The sequence below is a fragment of the Moschus berezovskii genome, chromosome 12 (genome assembly GCF_049115385.1).
Source record: "Moschus berezovskii isolate FMDL1 chromosome 12, NW_MosBer_1.0, whole genome shotgun sequence".
Lineage (NCBI taxonomy): Eukaryota > Metazoa > Chordata > Mammalia > Artiodactyla > Moschidae > Moschus > Moschus berezovskii.
Window position 1 is genome coordinate 12944089 of NC_142471.1, and position 20050 is coordinate 12964138.

Here is a 20050-nt window from a genome sequence, read left to right on the forward strand (position 1 = left end):
ATTGTGTTTACTAACTTATCTACAATTTTCATTTATTGCTTTCATGATTTTAATGAACTTGCTTTCTTGTCTGCCACCCACCCCCTGGCCAGCTTTCCCTGATGATATAACTCTTTTATTGTATTAATGGGATCTATTTCCTAGTATATATTTATTTCATTTGACTGTGCTGGGTCGCCGGATCTTCGATCTTCCTTTTGGCAGCTGGATCTTTAGTTGTGGCATGTGGGATCCAGCTCCCTGACCAGGGATTGAACCAGACTCCCTGTTGGAAGTGTGTAATCTTAACCACTGAACCACCAACTAAGTCCCCATTTCCCAGTATTAAAAAAAAAAGTGAAATTGACATACAGTTTTCCTTTACTTGACTGTATTTAAATCTGCATTCTGGCTGCACAGAGAACTCGGCTGTAATCCATAACTTCGGGGAAAGTCCCTGACCGGCTCTAGCTGCTTAAATTACCTCAGGTTCAGATCTTCCACTGCCAGGTGGGCTGGACTCTCAGCCAACCCCAACCCGCTGGTCGGGGAGACTAAAGGGAAACAAAGTTCTAGTGGTCGCTTGTGGGTCATCTGCGCATGCCTAGTTCCACCTTTTCCCTCTGCATTTCCGCCTTTGCTTCTGTTTTTCTCCAGCCGTGCGTGGGAAGCGGTTCCGGGGCTGCTGAGTCTATGCACTCTTCTGGGGCCAGTGCCCCTCAGAGACGGAGAGGCGAGTGAGCTCGGGATGGCTGGTTGAGGACCGAAGGGGTTCCGTGCGTGCCGTTTAGGGAGTAGGAGGGAAAAGGTCAGCACCCGTGACGGGGAGGAGCGCCGTAGACCCCCGGGACGGCGAGAAGGGGGCGTCTCCATTGGGAAGAGTGGGCCGAAGTTCCTGACAGACCAGCCCCCGCCCTGAGCTGGCGCCGCTGTGCGCTGTGCGAGAGGCCCCGTTTCTAAGGGCTCAGGAGGAAGGGCTTAATATACATGCAAGATGCGGCAGCGAGCTGGTGGCACGGGGCGGGGGCGGGGCTGCCGGGAGAGCGCTTGCTGGGGAGGCGCGAGTGGTGCGGGGCGTGTGGTCTTGGAAGAAGAGCCACCAGTCGGGGCTGATCAGTTAGCTTTGTACACAGACTCCGTTCCTTTGGTTCTCCTTTTATCCATTTTGAATTTCAAGCTGCTCTCCAGTCATGTCCATTACTTCATGTTTGTGTTTGTTGTTTCTCTCTTCTGCTTGCCTTAGCATTCAGGAATAATCTGGTTTTTTGTCTTTTTGGATAGAATTTCTTTCTCTTTGTTTCTGAAGATTAGTGCCTTGTTCAGATCAGTTAGTGGCGAAGACTTAAATGATCTGACTCATAAGGCAGTATTGTTCATACTTTTCCATACAACTAAAAGCAAGTGTTTTATAGAAGAGTCTTCTGTGAAATGGCAGCAATGGTAAAACACGGGTCTTTCCTTAAAGCACTGCTTCTTATAGCTTTCTGCGGAGTCTCAAAGCAAAGGTTTAGTAACGTTAATAGGGAAGTTAAACAGCCTAGTCCTGAGTTTCTTCTTTTTCTTTCTTTAGTCCTAAGTATTTTTTTTTAACAACAGTTTTGGTGCAATTAATATTCCTTCATTATGTGTATTTTTATTTGTTTTTATCAATTTTATAATTTAAAAGATTTTGTGAACACCAGGGGAGATTTAAACTGTTATAAAATATCCATAGGCAGTACATACCTAACTCTGAAAAAATTGATACCCAAGAGCTACATGGTAATACTAGAGTTGTATTAGGTAGGTGGTCATCAACAATATATATCCCTGTTTTTGAAGGTCAAAGGGACATTGACATTTTTTTTCCTTATCTAGTGGTGTGTTTAGCTTTAATAGGAAAGGAAAATTCAGGAGCTGCCACGCAAGCCAGATCTTTCATGACTCCAGTCCTCTTCTAACCCAGTGTATCTTCAGAGTTGTCTACATTTTTCCAAGAACAGCCAAAAATGAATAAATCCCAGGTGAGTTTGTTCATTCATTCAACAATGGACTTTGTGAGATTTGTAAGAGTCCATACATTAAGATGGGAAATCAGTAATAGATAAAAACTGAACTTCATAGAAAATATAAAGATAGCAAATCAAAAGCAGAACCAAGTTGGCTTATATATACTGATCATTTATATAATAAGAGTTTCTAAGTTAACCTGCATATAGGTTTACGATGTTTCTGATAACCATGGCAGAAAGGGAGACACTGTATTTTGGATTCAAAAAGATTCCTTTCAAGACACAACAAAGTCTTACTGGAAGATACCCTTTCTGCTCTTAATCTAGGGACACATAGTAAGTAAAATGAGTGCCTCAAACCATTCCTTACTGAGGGTAAAAGGGTTGAAGAGATGGTTCAAATTTTATGATAGTCTTACTTATTTTTAGAGTATGTTTAGAGGAATAAATCGGAGAAGGCAATGGCACCCCACTCCAGCACCCTTGCCTGGAAAATCCCATGGACGGAGGAGCCTGGTAGGCTGCAGTCCATGGGGTCACTACAAGTCGGACACGACTGAGCGACTTCACTTTCACTTTTCACTTTCACACATTGGAGAAGGAAATGGCAACCCACTCCAGTGTTCTTGCCTAGAGAATCCCAGGGACGGGGGAGCCTGGTGGGCTGCCATCTCTGGGGTCACACAGACTCGGACACGACTGAAGCAACTTAGCAGCAGCAGCAGAGGAATAAATGGCCTGCATGCCTGTTACAAAGCTGTTTTATCTTAGCCAAGCTGTACGTAGAAGTCCTGAAGCAGATGGTTCAAAGTTAAATTCGCTGGTAAATGTTTCTGAGTTCTTCAGTCACATTCCATCCCATGGCATTCTGTCTTGGCTCTTCTCCACTTTAGCATCTATTCAGGTAAAAGTCACCAGTGACTTAATTGTAGTTGTCTTCCTTGAACAACTGCTGCATTACTGACTGCTCTCTCCTGGAAGGTTTCCTTTGTTCACTTCTGAAAGCACTGTTCTGATGGCTTTTTCTTGGGTGCTCCTCACTGTGCCCCAGAGTTTAGTTCTGAGTTTAGATCCAGCTTCTACTAGACTTCTCGTTTTACCCCCACATTGAAAAAATATGTAGATAGTTGAACAATACTATATATTGTTTGGGGTGCTTTTTAAAAATACATAAACTGTTTTAATGTATCTGTGATACAGTTTTCTCCTGTTTCACTAATAATTTAAAATCTATTGATATGTAGCTTTATTCCTGTTAATGCCATATTTTTCCATTCTCAGTATTCTATTGGTAGACATTTAGGTAATTTCTATTTTTTAGTAATATAAACAGTGCTACTATGAATCCTTGTCACTCTGCACAAATTATAGGTATGTCTCAGACTCTAGAGCAGTGCTTCTCAAAGTGAGTTTCTCTGGCTGGAAGCAGCAGCATCACCCTCAAACTTGTGTGAAATTGCAGATGCTCATGCCCTCTATCAAACCTGCTGGCAGAGAAATGGAGGGGTCGGCTCAGCAGTCTGTTTTAACAGGGTATTCATGTGATGCAGATACTTTCTAAGTTTAAGAATCACTGCTCTAGAGTTCTGTGATTAATGCGTTTGAGTTATAGGATATAAAAATCAAGACTATTTTCCCTCCCATCTCTCCAGTTATAAAAATGACTTCCTCCATAATAGGTGAAAAACTTAACTTTAATTTTGTGACTGATGATTGTGGTTGTGCAGCTTTCATAAATGTATGGCTTTTCAGGTTTTGCACTGAGTTTTTTATGCATTCCCTATGTATTTTTAAATGGTAATCTTTTGTAGTAACTCTTACTAATTATCTTTTCTCAGTATGCTTTTTGTCATTTCCTTTAATAGTATATTCTCTGAAGCTTTTATATTGTGATAAAATCCTTTTGTGCTTTCTGTTTTGTATTCTTGTTTTCCTTACCCCAGGGGCCTAATGAAATTTTTTATTTTGTCTAAAAATGCCAAGCATTTTTTTTTTTAATATTTAGTACCTTAAGCCATCTTGAATTTAAAAAATATATATATATATATATATATATATAAAATGATTAAAGGACTTGATTTTATGTTATCCATCTGTGAAAAGTAAAGAGCACAATAAAAGGATGATATTTCCTGACCAGGCACCAGCAGAACAGATCTGAGTGGGGGTACCTGCCTCATGTCTTCATTCTGAAAGCTGCTGGCTTAGACTGGGTAGGTTTTGTCATGTTCACCAGGTATCCATTGAGAGGCATGCGGGTTTTATTTACATTCCCACCAGCAGTGCAAGAGGGTTCCCTTTTCTCCACCCCTCTTCCAGCATTTATTGTTTGTTGGGTTTTTGATGATGGCCATTCTGACCGACCGGTGTGAGGTGATACTTCATTGTAGTTTTGATTTGCATTTCTCTATTAATTCGTGATGTTGAGCATCTTTTCATGTGCCTCTTGGCCATCTGTTTTCTTTATATAAATGTCTGTTTAGATCTTCTGCAGATTTTTTAATTGGGTTTGTTTTTTTGATAATGAAGAATGCTTAAGGTCTACGCTCAGCAAGTTTCAGCTATATAACACTGTACAGTTAATAGTCAATATACTGTACATTGAAGTGACTTGAAGTTGCCCAGTCATGTCCAGCTCTTTGCAACCCCATGGACTGTAGCCCACCAGGTTTCTCTGTCCATGGGATTTTCCAGGCAAGAATACTGGAGTGGGTTGCCATTTCCTTCTCCAGGGGATCTTCCAAACCCAGGGCTTGAACCCAGGTCTCCTGCATTATAGGCAGATGCTTTACCATCTAAGCCACCAGGGAAGTCTGCTGTACATTAGATCCTCCTAAATTATTGTTTTATCTTTTTTTACTGGAGTGTAATTGCATTACAGTTCATTTACCATGAAGTGAACCAGTTCTATACATACATATATCCCCTCCCTCTTAGAGCCCCTTCCCCCCACCTAGGTCATCAGAGAGCGCTGCGCTGAGCTTCCTGTGCTTTATAGCAGACTCCCACCAGCTCTTGGTTTTGCACATGTAGTGTGTGTGTACGTCAGTCCTAATCTCCCAGTTCACCCCACCCTCCCCTTCCTCCCACATCCACATGTCCGTTTCCTACATCTGCTTCTCTGTTTTTGCACTGGAAATAGGTTCATCTGTACCATTTTTCTAGATTCCATACATGTGCGTTAATATGAAATGTTTATTTTTCTCTTTCTGACTGACTTCACTCTGTATGACAGACTCTAGGTCCGTTCACATTTCTACAAATGACCCAATTTCATTCCTTTTTATGGCTGAGCAAAATTATTCTTATAATAACTGAACATTTATACCTTTTGATTTATGTCATTCTATTTCCCCTTTCTCCTAGCCCTTGGCAACCCCCATTCCATTCTCTTTCTATGAAATTGGCTTTTATTGTTGGTGGTGGTGGTGGTTTTAGATTCCACATGTAAGTGATATCAATGGTATACCTTTTGTTGTCTGACTTATTTCACTTAGCATAATGCTCTCACGGTCCATTTACATTTTTCCCAATGTCAGGATTTCCTTCTTTTTATAGCCAAATAGTATTCCATTGTACATATCCGTTACATTTTCTTTATTCATTCTTCTAGAACATTCATTCATTCATGAATGTTTCCATCGCTTGGCTATTGCAGGTAGTGCTACAATGAACATGAAGATGCAGATATCTCTTCAGGATAGTGGTTTTGTTTCTTTGGGGTTTATACCCAAGAGTGGAATTGCTGGATCATAAAATAGTTCTATTTTAAATTTTTTCAGGCGCCTCCATAGTGTTTCCATAATTGCTACACCAGTTTACACTCCCACCGACAGTGCACAAGGCTTCCCTTTTCTCTGAATCCTTGACCACTTTTGTTATCTCCTGTCTTTTTGATAATAGCCATTTTAACAGGTATGAGATAATATCTCATTGTGATTTCGTTTACATTTGATTAGTGATTTTGAGCACCTTTGGCCATTTGTATGTCTTTGGAAAAATGTTTATTGACGTTTGACCATTTTTAAATTGCTTTCTTGCTTTTGAGTTATATGAGTTCTTTATGTATTTTGTATATTATCAGAAACATGTCTTGGGAATATTTTCCTATAGGTTGCCTTTTCAAATTTTTTGATTGTTTCCTTGGCTGTGCAGAAGCTCTAACGTTTTGTTTGTTTTGGCCACAACACGTGGCATTGTGGGAGCCTGGTTCCCAGACCAGGGGATTGAAGCTGCGTCTCCTACAGTGGTAGCTTAGACTCTTAACCACTGGACCACCAGGGAAGTCCCCAGAAGTTCTTACATTTAACGTAGCCCTGTTTGTTTATTTTAGCTTTTTTCGCCTCTGCTTTTGGTATCTTATCCAAGAATGATTGCCAGGAATAATGTCAAGGAGCTCCTTCCCTGTGTTTTCTTCTAGGGTCTTATGTTTAAGTCTTTGATCTGTTTCAAGTTAATTGTTCTGAGTGATGTATGATCAGGGTCCAGTTTTATTCTTTTGCAGGTGGATACCCAGTTTCCTCAACACCAGTTACTAAAGAGATTATTCTTTTCACATTGTGTGTTATTGGCACCCCTCAGAAATGAATTAACTATGTTAAGTGTGGTGTGGGTTTTAGGCTCTCTTTTCCACTTTTCTACAACTATGTTTATCACACGTGAGTCTCCCTTTCACTGGAATTAGTATTCACTTAATGTAAGTGAATTGGTTCTTAATTCATCCATTCAACAACCATTTATGAGTATTTATTATGTGTCCTAGAATGAGATATATATAGTTTTTATAAATAGAAATTCTTAGAATTATGTAGGATGTTTAGTTTTTATATTATTACAAGTCTTATGATAGACACTTGTATCAAGGGGGGCTTCCCAGTAGCTCAAATGGTAATGAATCTGCCTGCAATGCGGGAGACCTGTGTTCGATCCCTGAGTTGGGAATACCCCCTGGAGAAGGGCATGGCAACCAACTCCAGTATTCTTGCCTGGAGAATTCCATTGACATAGTGGCCTGGCGAGTTACAGTCCAGGAAGTCACACAGAGTCAGACACAACTGAGTGACTAACACTTTCACTATGATAGAGATATAAACAAAATCGTGTTTTGTTTCCCTTAGGATTGTTTTTTCTAGTCAAAAATTAAGAAGTGGACCTTTTAAGCTTCAGTTCAGTTCAGTCGCTCAGTCGTGTCTGACTCTTTGAGACCCCATGAATCACAGCACGCCAGGCCTCCCTGTCCATCACCAACTCCCGGAGTTTACCCAAACTCATGTCCACAGAGTCAGTGATGCCATCCAGCCATCTCATTCTCCGTCGTCCCCTTCTCCTCCCGCCCCCAATCCTTCCCAGCATCAGAGTCTTTTCCAGTGAGTCAACTCGTCGCATGAGGTGGCCAAAGTATTGGAGTTTCAGCTTTAGCATCAGTCCTTCCAATGAACACCCAGGATTGATCTCCTTTAGAATGGACTGGTTGGATCACCTTGCAGTTCAAGGGAATCTCAAGAGTCTTCTCCAACACCACAGTTCAAAAGCATCAATTCTTCGGCGATCAACTTTCTTCACAGTCCAACTCTCACATCCATACATGACCACGGGAAAAACCATAGCCTTGACTAGATGGACCTTTGTTGGCAAAGAAATGTCTCTGCTTTTTAATATGCTATCTAGGTTGGTCATAACTTTCCTTCCAAGGAGTAAGCGTCTTTTAATTTCATGGCTGCAATCAGCATCCGCAGTGATTTTGGAGCCCCAAAAAATAAAGTCTGACACTGTTTCCACTGTTTCCCCATCTATTTCCCATGAAGTGATGGGACCAGATGCCATGATCTTAGATTTCTGAATGTTGAGCTTCAAGCCAACCTTTTCACTCTCCTCTTTCACTTTCACCAAGAGGCTTTTGAGTTCCTCTTCACTTTCTGCCATAAGGGTGGTGTCATCTGCATATCTGAGGTTATTGATATTTCTCCCGGCAATCTTGATTCCAGCTGGTGCTTCTTCCAGCCCAGCATTCCTCATGATGTACTCTGCATATAAGTTAAATAAGCAGGGTGACAATATACAGCCTTCACGTACTCCTTTTCCTATTTGGAACCAGTCTCTTGTTCCATGTACAGTTCTGACTGTTGCTTCCTGACCTGCATACAGGTTTCTCAAGAGGCAGGTCAGGTGGTCTGCTATTCCCATCTCTTTCAGAATGTTCCACAGTTTATTGTGATCCACACAGTCAAAGGCTTTGGCATAGTCAATGAAGCAGAAATAGACGTTTTTCTGGAACTCTCTTGCTTTCTCCATGATCCAGCGGATGTTGGCAATTTGATCTCTGGTGCCTCTGCCTTTTCTAAAACCTGCTTGAACATTTGGGAATTCACGGTTCACATATTGCTGAAGCCTGGCTTGGAGAATTTTGAGCATGAAGATTACTGTTTTTTTATGTTGGGTGATTCAATCATTTATTTAATCATTTATTCATTTATTGTTGTTTGGTTTTAGTCCCTCTGTCCCACAATGTATTTACTTGCTGTGCTTTCTTGTTGGTTGTTCATACATGTTGTATTGATTTATTTTATTTTGCTTTGGTTTTTTGACACTGAGTCAGCTTACAATGCAATATTCTCTTTTAACATAGGATCCCTAAGTGATACTGTGTTTCTCCACCTTACCTTACTTCTCCACTTTACCAACTTACTTTACTTCTCAATCATATACTCTCCCTCTTCAGATATTTAAGCAGTCTCAGCCTTGGTACTCATGATATGTAGCCACATCAACAGATACTAAGATTTTTATCAACATATTCTCTATTAGCAACTTAAGAAAATATCACATTTTCAACCTTTCCTTTCAGAAGCTATAAATTATCTTGTTGCAAATCCCTGTAGCTGCTGGCTGTCAACTTACTGGCAGATATTTATTGCAGATTTTATAAATTCATCCACTATTTCATATATTGCACTTTCCCCTTTTTTGAATTCTGATTTTTTAATTTTGTTTTGTGCTATATCGTGATACAATAAAGTGTATAAGATGTATTCAGTTAAGTGTATACAGCCTTTTTTGAAGAAACATAGTAACTACCAACTAGGTCAACATACTTAATATTTCTGCCACCCCTTAAGGTTCCTTCATGACTTTTCCAGTCTTTAAGAACAACTTTCCTTCCCCTTTGTGGTGCTTGTCTATCATTATTTATTAATTTTGCCTGTTATTGAAACTTTTATGTATAGAATTTGTGTGTACATTTTTACATGAGGCTTTTTTCATTCAGTATATGTTTGATTCTTCCATGTTGCTGCATGTACCAGTAGTTTATTTCTTGTATTGCTGCATAGTATTCCACTACGTGAAAAGACTACAATTTACTTATCCATTCTCTCTTTTTTTTTTCCTCTTCTTGCCACTTTTATTCAACATATTATTGGAAGTCTTAGTCACAGCATCCTCTGTCATCCCTTTCTCCTCCTGCCTTCAGTCTTTCCAAGCATCAGGGTCTTTTCCAGTAAGTCAGTTCTTTGCATCAGGGGGCCACAGAATTGGAGCTTCAGCATCAGTCCTTCCAGTGAATTAGTCAGGACTTTAGGATGTACTGGTTGGATCTCCAGTCCAAGGGACTCTCAAGAGTCTTCTCCAACATGTCAGTTCAAAAGCATCAATTTTTTGGTGCTCAGCCTTTATGGTCCAACTGTCACATCCATACATGACCACTGGAAAAACCATAGCTTTGACTAAACAAACCTTTGTCAGCAAACTAATGTCTCTGCTTTCTTTTTTTTCTTTTTAAATTGAAGGATAATTGCTTTACAGAATTTTGTGGTTTTCTGTCATACATCAACAAACATGAGTTTGTGTTTTCAAGTCCTTGGAGCACCTTTACATCATTATTCTGAATTCTCTTTCAGGGAGATTATTTACTCACTCTTGGTTTACTTGGTCTTGTGAGTTTCTACCTTGCTTTTTCATTTGTGCTCTGTTTCTCTATCTTTTCATCTTTTTTTTTTTGTTTCCTTCTAACTAGATCCACTTGAGGTCTCCTTTTCCCAGGCTTTAGGATTGTATTACTTCTTTCTTTTGATTTTTTCCCTCAGAGGGAAATGTTGGTTGGGTGTTTTGTGTTGATTTCTTGTTAGGGATGACTTGTGCCTGTGTTCTAGTAGGAAGAAATCAAGCAGATAGTTACAGAAATACTGGGACATATACACACACACTTCCACACATACAGTTATAACCAAAGTGTTCTAAAGAAGAGTACAGGAGATTGACTTGGTGAGCAAGGGAAACCAGAGGTGATATCAACCAATTGAAAGCAGAGTTAGCTAATGCTCAATCTGGAAATCTGAGCATGAGCAGAGGGCCACCTGGGGAATATAGCATAGAGAGCTCAACAATATAACTTACTTGGTGAAAGAAGAGAGAAAAAGGAAAAAAGGGAGAATAAGAAAAAAGATTAAAAAAAAAAAGAAGGGAGGGAAAAGAGAAAAGAAAGGGTTGGAGACGTTTAAAAAAGAAAAATAGATGAATAGACATATGTGGGAAAGATTTATATATATTCAGGAATAGTTACAACTGGTAAAGAACTATAGGAAAAGCAGTGGAATATATAAAAAATAAAATCCAAAAAACTCATCAAGAAAAAAGAAAAAAGTGACAGAGGAGAAAAAGAAAAAAAAAATCTTAAAATGAACTTTTTTCTTTCTTTCTTTTTTGCAAAGAGGAAAACTCCAAACGACCCAACCAACGTTTATCTTTTGGAGGTAGAAATATGTAGGGGGAATAAATCGTGTGATTTATAAGAAAAAAAGAAAAAAGTCTTTAAATGAATTTTTTTCTTTAACAAGGAAAACAAAGAGGAAAACTCCACAGCACCACAAAAGGCTAATGTGAAGGTGGAAATATGATGGGAAATAAACACTGTGGTTTATAAAAAGAATCTTGAATTTTTTTTATTTTTATAATGAGAAAAAGGAAAACTCTACAGCACTGCTAAAGGCTAGTGTGATGGTGGAGATATGTTGGGAGACTAAACAGTGTGATTTATAAGAGAAAGAGAAAAAGAAAAAAGAAAAAAAAATTAAAAAGGTTCTCAAGGTCGTAGTTCTTGGTTGTGGAGTCTGCCCCTGTGGGTGGGGTTGGGTTAGTGTCCTGTGATGTTTTCCTGGTTGGGGGAGCTTGTGCTTGTGTTACAATTGATGGAGCTGGATTTCGTCTCTGAAGGGCAGTGCAGTGTCCAGTAGTAGGTTTTGGAGTATCTATGGGTTCATTATGCCTTTAGGCAGTCATTGAGCTTTCATGGTGTTCAGTTCAGCTCAGTCGCTCAGTCGTGTCCGACCCTTTGCGACCCCATGAATCACAGCACACCAGGCCTCCGTGTCCATCACCAACTCCCGGAGTTCACTCAAACTCATGTCCATCGAGTCGGTGATACCATCCAGCCATCTCATTCTCTGTCGTCCCCGTCTTCTCCCACCCCCAATCCCTCCCAGCATCAGAGTCTTTTCCAGTGAGTCAACTCATCGCATGAGGTGGCCAAAGTATTGGAGTTTCAGTTTTAGCATTAGTCCTTCCAATGAACACCCAGGATTGATCTCCTTTAGAATGGACTGGTTGGATCTCCTTGCAGTCCAAGGGAATCTCAAGAGTCTTCTCCAACACCACAGTTCAAAAGCATCAATTCTTCGGCGCTCAGCTTTCTTCACAGTCCAACTCTCACATCCATACATGACCACAGGAAAAACCATAGCCTTGACTAGACGGACCTTTGTTGGCAAAGAAATGTCTCTGCTTTTTAATATGCTATCTAGGTTGGTCATAACTTTCCTTCCAAGGAGTAAGCGTCTTTTAATTTCATGGCTGCAATCAGCATCTGCAGTGATTTTGGAGCCCCCCAAAAATGAAGTCTGACACTGCTTCCACTGTTTCCCCATCTATTTCCCATGAAGTGATGGGACCAGATGCCATGATCTTCGTTTTCTGAATGTTGAGCTTCAAGCCAACCTTTTCACTCTCCTCTTTCACTTTCGTGACACTGTACAGGAGACAGGGATCAAGACCATCCCCATGGAAAAGAAATGCAAAAAAGCAAAATGGCTGTCTGAGGAGGCCTTACAAATAGCTGTGAAAAGAAGAGAAGCGAAAAGCAAAGGAGAAAAGGAAAGATATAAGCATCTGAATGCAGAGTTCCAAAGAATAGCAAGGAGAGATAAGAAAGCCTTCCTCAGTGATCAGTGCAAAGAAATAGAGGAAAACAACAGAATAGGAAAAACAAGAGATCTCTTCAAGAAAATTAGAGATATCAAGGGAACATTTCATGCAAAGATAGGCTCGATAAAGGACAGAGATGGTAGGGACCTAACAGAAGCAGAGGATATTAAGAAAAGGTGGGAAGAATACACAGAAGAACTGTACAAAAAAGATCTTCACGACCAAGATAATCACGATGGCATGATCACTCACCTGGAGCCAGACATCTTGGAATGTGAAGTCAAGTGGGCCTTAGAGAGCATCACTACGAAGAAAGCTAGTGGAGGTGATGGAATTCCAGTTGAGCTATTTCAAATCTTGAAAGATGATGCTGTGAAAGTGCTGCACTCAATATGCCAGCAAATTTGGAAAACTCAGCAGTGGCGTCAGGACTGGAAAAGGTCAGTCTTCATTCCAATCCCAAAGAAAGGCAATGCCAAAGAATGCTCAAACTATCGCACAATTGCACTCATCTCAGTTCAGTTCAGTTCAGTTCAGTCGCTCAGTCGTGTCCGACTCTCCGTGACCCCATGAATCACAGCACGCCAGGCCTCCCTGTCCATCACCAACTCCCGGAGTTCACTCAAACTCATGTCCACAGAGTCGGTGATGCCATCCAGCCATCTCATTCTCCGTCGTCCCCTTCTCCTCCCGCCCCCAACCTTTCCCAGCATCAGAGTCTTTTCCAGTGAGTCATCTCGTCGCATGAGATGGCCAAAATATTGCAGTTTCAGCTTTAGCATCAGTCCTTCCAATGAACACCCAGGATTGATCTCCCTTAGAATGGACTGGTTGGATCTCCTTGCGGTACAAGGGACTCTCAAGAGTCTTCTCCAACACCACAGTTCAAAAGCATCAATTCTTCGGCGATCAGCTTTCTTCACAGTCCAACTCTCACATCCATACATGACCATGGGAAAAACCATAGCCTTGACTAGACGGACCTTGGTCGGCAAAGTAATGTCTCTGCTTTTTAATATCCTATCAAGGTTGGTCATAACTTTCCTCCCAAGGAGTAAGTGTCTTTTAATTTCATGGCTGCAATCAGCATCTGCAGTGATTTTGGAGCCCAAAAAAATAAAGTCTGACACTGTTTCCACTGTTTTTCCATCTATTTCCCATGAAGTGATGGGACCAGATGCCATGATCTTTGTTTTCTGAACATTGAGCTTCAAGCCAACCTTTTCACTCTCCTCTTTCACTTTCATCAAGAGGCTTTTGAGTTCCTCTTCACTTTCTGCCATAAGGGTGGTGTCATCTGCATATCTGAGATTATTGATATTTCTCCCAGCAATCTTGATTCCAGCTTGTGCTTCTTCCAGCACAGCGTTCCTCATGATGTACTCTGCATATAAGTTAAATAAGCAAGAGGACAATATACAGCCTTGACGTACTCCTTTTCCTATTTGGAACCAGTCGGTTGTCCCATGTACAGTTCTGACTGTTGCTTCCTGACCTGCATACAGGTTTCTCAAGAGGCAGGTCAGGTGGTCTGCTATTCCCATCTCTTTCAGAATATTCCACAGTTTATGGTGATCCACACAGTCAAAGGCTTTGGCATAGTCAATGAAGCAGAAATAGATGTTTTTCTTGAACTCTCTTGCTTTCTCCATGATCCAGCGGATGTTGGCAATTTGATCTCTGGTGCCTCTGCCTTTTCTAAAACCTGCTTGAACATCTGGGAGTTCACGGTTCACATATTGCTGAAGCCTGGCTTGGAGAATTTTGAGCATGACTTTACTAGCGTGTGAAATGAGTGCAATTGTGCGGTAGTTGGAGCATTGTTTGGCATTGCCTTTCTTTGGGATTGGAATGAAGACTGACCTTTGCCAGTCCTGTGGCCACTGCTGAGTTTTCCAAATTTGCTGGCATATTGAGTGCAGCACTTTCACAGCATCATCTTTCAAGATTTGAAATAGCTCAACTGGAATTCCATCACCACCACTAGCTTTATTCGTAGTGATGCTTTCTAAGACCCACTTGACTTCACATTCCAAGATGTCTGGCTCTAGGTCAGTGATCACGTTATCGTGACTATCTTGCTCGTGAAGATCTTTTTTGTACAGTTCTTCTGTGTATTCTTGCCACCTCTTCTTAATATCTTCTGCTTCTGTTAGGTCCCTACCATCTCTGTCCTTTATCGAGCCTATCTTTGCATGAAATATTCCCTTGGAATCTCTAATTTTCTTGAAGAGATCTCTTGTTTTTCCTATTCTGTTGTTTTCCTCTATTTCTTTGCATTGATCACTGAGGAAGGCTTTCTTATCTCTCCTTGCTATTCTTTGGAACTCTGCATTCGGATGCTTATATCTTTCCTTTTCTCCTTTGCTTTTCGCTTCTCTTCTTTTCACAGCTATTTGTAAGGCCTCCTCAGACAGCCATTTTGCTTTTTGCATTTCTTTTCTGTGGGGATGGTCTTGGTCCCTGTCTCCTTTACAATGTCACGAACCTCCATCCAGAGTTCATCAGGCACTCTATCTATCAGATCTAGTCCATTAAATCTATTCCTCACTTCCACTGTATAATCATAAGGGATTTGATTTAGGTCATACCTGAATGATCTAGTGGTTTTCCATACTTTCTTCAATTTCAGTCTGAATTTGGCAATAAGGAGTTCATGATCTGAGCCACAGTCAGCTCCTGGTCTTGTTTTTGCTAACTGTATACAGCTTCTTCATCTTTGGCTGCAAAGAATATAATCAATCTGATTTCGGTGTTGACCATCTGGTGATGTCCACGTGTAGAGTCTTCTCTTGTGTTGTTGGAAGAGGGTGTTTGCTATGACCAGTGCGTTCTCTTGACAAAACTCTATTAGCCTTTGCCCTGCTTCATTCCGTGCTCCAAGGCCAAATTTGCCTGTTACTCCAGGTGTTTCTTGACTTCCTACTTTTGCATTCCAGTCCCCAATAATGAAAAGGACATCTTTTCTGGGTGTTAGTTCTAAAAGGTCTTGGAGGTCTTCATAGAACCGTTCAACTTCGGCTTCTTCAGCGTTACTGGTTGGGGCATAGGCCTGGATTACTGTAATATTGAATGGTTTGCCTTGGAAATGAACAGAAATCATTCTGTCGTTTTTAAGATTGCATCCAAGTACTGCATTTCGGACTCTTTTGTTGACCATGATGGCTATTCCATTTCTTCTAAGGGATTCCTGCCCACAGTAGTAGATACAATGATCATCTGAGTTAAATTCACCCCTTCCAGTCCATTTTAATTCACTGATTCCTAGAATGTCTACGTTCACTCTTGCCATCTCCTGTTTGACCACTTCCAATTTGCCTTGATTCATGGACCTAACATTCCAGGTTCCTATGCAATATTGCTCTTTACAGCACCGGACCTTGCTTCTATCACCGGTCACATCCAAACTGGGTATTGGTTTTGCTTTTGCTTCATCCCTTCTAGAGTTATTTCTCCACTGATCCCCAGTAGCATACTGGGCACCTACTGACCTGGGGAATTCCTCATTCAGTATCCTAGCATTTTGCCCTTTGATACTGTTCATGGGCTTCTCAAGGCAAGTATACTGAAGTCGTTTGCCATTCCCCTCTCCAGTGGACCACATTCGGCTGTGGTCCATGTGATCAGATCAACTAGTTTCCTGTGATTATGATTTCAGTGTGTCTGCCCTCTGATGCCCCCTCGCAATAGCTACCGTCTTATTTGGATTTCTCTTACCTTGGAGGTTGAAAATCTCTTCACAGCCACTCCAGCAAAGTGCAGCCGCTGTACCTTACCTTGGATGAGGGGTATGTCCTCAAGGCCGCCCCTCCTGACCTTGAACGTGGAGTAGATCCTCTCGGCCCTCCTGCGCCCGCGCAGCCACCCCCTGTTGGACGTGGGGCAGCTCCTCTCGGCTGCGCCTCTTTGCCTGGTCGGTTGCGCCGGGGCCCGCGTCCCCCGCGTCTGCGCCGCCGGGGCCGGCGTCTCCCGCGTCTGCGCCCACGCTAGTAAAGTCATGCTCGAATTCATGGTGTTAGGTGCATGTATTTCTGGAGCTGCTTCAAAGGGACCCTCTCAGCATATATGCAGTGTCACCAGCCCCCTACTTGTCCCCAGGGTCATGTGGTGCTTCTGTTCCCCTGTCCTGCCCTGCGTTGCTGATTGAAGCTTGCTAGGTAGGTGCTTGTGTAGATGTTTTCTTGTGCCTTCTGCATCACAGTGACTTGTGTGGGCTCCCTCCAGCCCCTGAGCTTACCCTCTGTGTCATGGGGCTTGTGTGCACTTGTCTCAGCTCCCGTGCATGCACTCTGCACAGGGTTTATGTGCACTTGTTTCATCTCACCCCCTTGCCCTCTTTGTCATGAGTATTATGTGTTCTTTCGGCTGTGCCAGGAGGGTTTTGTGCACTGCCTGTTTGTATTCCTCCCGTCTATTCCAGCCGTCCCACTCTGCACTGGCTGTGTTTGTCTGCCCCGTCACACTAGGCCACGTGGGCCTGCCCTCTGTGCTTCAAGGATTGTGCTCACTGGCTGGGTTTATCCGGCCTTGTCATACTCAGCTACCTGGGCCAGCCCTCTGTGCTGCAAGGGCTGTGCACTGGCTGGGCTTGTATGCCACACCACCATCGGTTCCCCAAGCTTGCCGTCTGTTTGGGGCCACAGTCAATGAGTTGTTATCAGACTGAGAAGAGCAGTTTTCTCTGTTTACTGCCTTCTAAGTCCCTGCTTTGCTTAGTTTTCCGAGACTTCGAAGCTCCCCCTTGGGCCCGCCTATGAGGGATATTTCCCTGTGCATGGGGACTCCTGCTATTTCAGGGCTCCCTTCCTCCCTTGGGGCATAAGCTCCTGCCTAGAAGTTCTCCATCTTTTACCTTTAAAAAAAATTTTTTTTTAATTTGGCTGCTCAAGGGATATTTTAATTGCAGCATGTGGGATCTAGTTCCTGGACCAGGGATTGAACCCAGGCCCCCTGCATTGGGAGCGCAGCGTCTTAGCCACTGGGCCACCAGGGAGGTCCCCATCTTTTCCCTTTTTGTCTCCTTCCTCTCTCCTACCTCATTTCAGGGAGCTTAGCCTGTCCACCTTGAGGCTGGGGTCTTCTGCTGTCACCTAGAGGATGCTTTGTAGGAGTTGTTCCATATCTTGATGAGTTTTTGATGTATTTGTGGGGAAGCTGGCAATGTCCCCATCTTACTCTGCCATCTTCCCCATTCTTTTGATAGGCATTTTCTTTTTGTATCTAGTAGCAGTAGCTTTTAAGTTATGTAGTTTCATATTTTTTAGTTTTTACTCTAGATACTACAATTTGCATTTGTGATATTGTTATTATAATAAATATGTATGTTAATTTTCCTGCAGGATTTCTTAACTTACCTCCCTAAAACTAATAATATCTTAAGTGATAAAAGCTATAGGGAAATCTGTTGTTATAATATTGAGGATTTTTTCCTAGTTCCTGAAACAGCTCCAGAACGATTAAGATGGTGTTTTTTGTTTCAGCCATACCTGAGTTTATGTTAATGAAGTGACTTTTGAAATGTCTCTTAAGAATGAGGTACTGAGTACCAGGAGAACCAACCACATGATTAGAGTGTTGGAATTCTCAGCCCCACCTCCCAGCCTCTGAGGAGGAGTGAGTGGCTGGAGGCTGAATTAGCCACCATTGACCAGTGATTTGATCAGTCTTGCATATATAATGTAATCTCCATAAAAATCTGTGAACTTACGGGATTCAGAGAGCTTCCAGGTTGTTGAACATGTGGAGGTATTATTGGGAAGGCAGTGAGCTCTGAGAGAGCATGGAAGTTTTGTACCCTTTTACCCATCCTTGCTTTGTGTATCTCTTGCATCTGGATGTTTCTAAGTTGTATCCTTTTAGATTAACCCATTAATCTAGTAAGTAAATTATTTTTCTGTGTTTTGTGAGCCATTCTGTCAGATTATTGAACTGAACAAAGAGGGTATGGGAGTCTTGATTTTTATCCAGTGGTTAGATACACTGGGTTTGCAGTTGGTGTCTGAAGTAGGAATGGTGTCACATGGAACTGAGCCTGGAACCTGATGCCATAGTGTCAGAATTAATTGCTTGGGATGGGAAAAGCTCCCACTAATTTGGTGAGCTGGGTAGAGTAAAACAGATGAGTTCAACTTTTCCTTTACAGGATTCTTACTTTCATTTACCTTAAGTTAGTGCTTTACCTCTTCACAGACAGTACTAGAATCTTTAAGCAGTTTAACCTTAATTATCCTATTACTAGTGTTTTGATGTATTTTACTTTAAGTGTCTTTCGTGGATTCCCAAAGACATTATTTGTTGCTTTAAATTCCATTTTCAGTTTTATTTATTTCTTCCTGAAGTTTTGTGTTTCCATCAGATATCTTTTCCCTTAACTGTATTATTTCTTCACTTGTGTATATTATTGATAATTTTTTCAAACTTTATGTAGGAAATATATTCATTTTAGAAGAATATTATTTCTGGATTTAGAATTTTCTGGTGACATTTTTCCTAGCTCTTTTAAAATGACATTCCATTTTTATTTTCTCATTTGCAAGTTGCCCATTCAAATTTTTATCCAGTGTCTTCTCACTTTCATAGTTTCTGTTGAGAGATTTGCTGTCAGGTTTGTTACCAAGATGGCCTGCATTTTTGTCCTCATTAATTAAGAAAAAGTCTTTCTATATTAGAGATAGGACTTCTTTGTCAGATATATGTGTTCCAAATGTCTCTTTCCACTTTGTGTTGTACTTTTATTTTCTTTCTGTCTTTTGGTAAGGGTAGAATCTTAATATTGTAGAATTATTAATGTAATTTGCATCCTATTTAAAAAGTCTTTGCTTATTCTTAGTGTCATGAAAGTATTTCTTATGGTATTTGCTAAAATTTTTACTGTTCTACTTTTCAAATTTAGATCTGTATATTGTCTAAAATGGATTTCTGTTTACAGTTAAGATAGCAGTAAATGCTCACTATAATTAAACACACTATATATTTAAATGGTTGTCCTTCTGTTATCCTTGTCAAAAAATCAAGTAACATACATACATTTTGGACTCTTTCATTCTGTTCACGCATTTGAAAATTCTTGTGCCTGTATCATAATATTTTAATTATGATACATTGATAATATATTATACTTGATATATTTTACTCCTTATGGCTTAATTTTTTTTAAGATTGTTTTGTGTATTTTTACCCTTTGCATTTTCACATATTTTAGAATTAGCTTGTCTGGAATTTTTTTTGCAATTGGTATGAATTTTTATATCAGCAAGGAGAGAATTGATATTTTTATACTAGACCTGTCTATCCAGGAATTTCTTACATCCTTCTATTTATTTGGGTCTTCTTATTTTCCTTCATTATATTTTTTGAATGACTTTTATATTTTTCACACCTGCTGTTTGTTATACCTTTAAAAATTTTAATATTCTGATATTTGTTATATTGAACTTGTATCTAATTTCTAAACCTATTGAGCTTCCCTGGTGGCTCAGATGCTAAAGAATCTGCCTGCAATTCAGGAGACACAGGAGACCTGGGTTCAGTCCCAGGGTTGGGAAGATCCCCTGGAGAAGGGAACGGCTACCCACTCCAGTATTCTGGCCTGGAGAATTCCATGGACTGTAGAGTCCAAGGGGTTGCAAAGAGCTGGACACAGCTGAGAGGCTTGCACTTCACTGTTTGCATCCAAGTCTCAAGTTTATGTAAGTGGGTTCGTTTGTCCTTTTGCTTTCCATTCCCCTTTTAAAAACAGAGAACTGGTCTGAAATAGAAGCGTGGTCGTGCATTTTCATGACTGTTGAATCCCTCCTTCGGCAGGTCTGGCTCTGCAACAGCGATGCCTAAACTAGAGGTGTGCACTCTGGTGTTGTGTGAGTTGCTGAGTCGTGTATAACTCTTCG

General features: G+C 41.0%; 1 protein-coding gene across 1 annotated transcript in view; it reads left to right on the forward strand.

Annotated features, from left to right (window-relative positions):
• Positions 1–630: 630 nt before the first annotated feature.
• LOC129555839 (uncharacterized) overlaps positions 631–20050 on the forward strand; it is a 57411-nt gene continuing 37991 nt past the window's right edge. Inside the window, exons 1-2 of the mRNA XM_055425728.2 lie at positions 631–787; positions 1849–1982. Of these exons, the coding sequence (XP_055281703.2) occupies positions 1968–1982 (15 nt within the window). The 5' untranslated portion in view covers positions 631–787; positions 1849–1967. The remainder of the gene's footprint in view (positions 788–1848; positions 1983–20050) is intronic.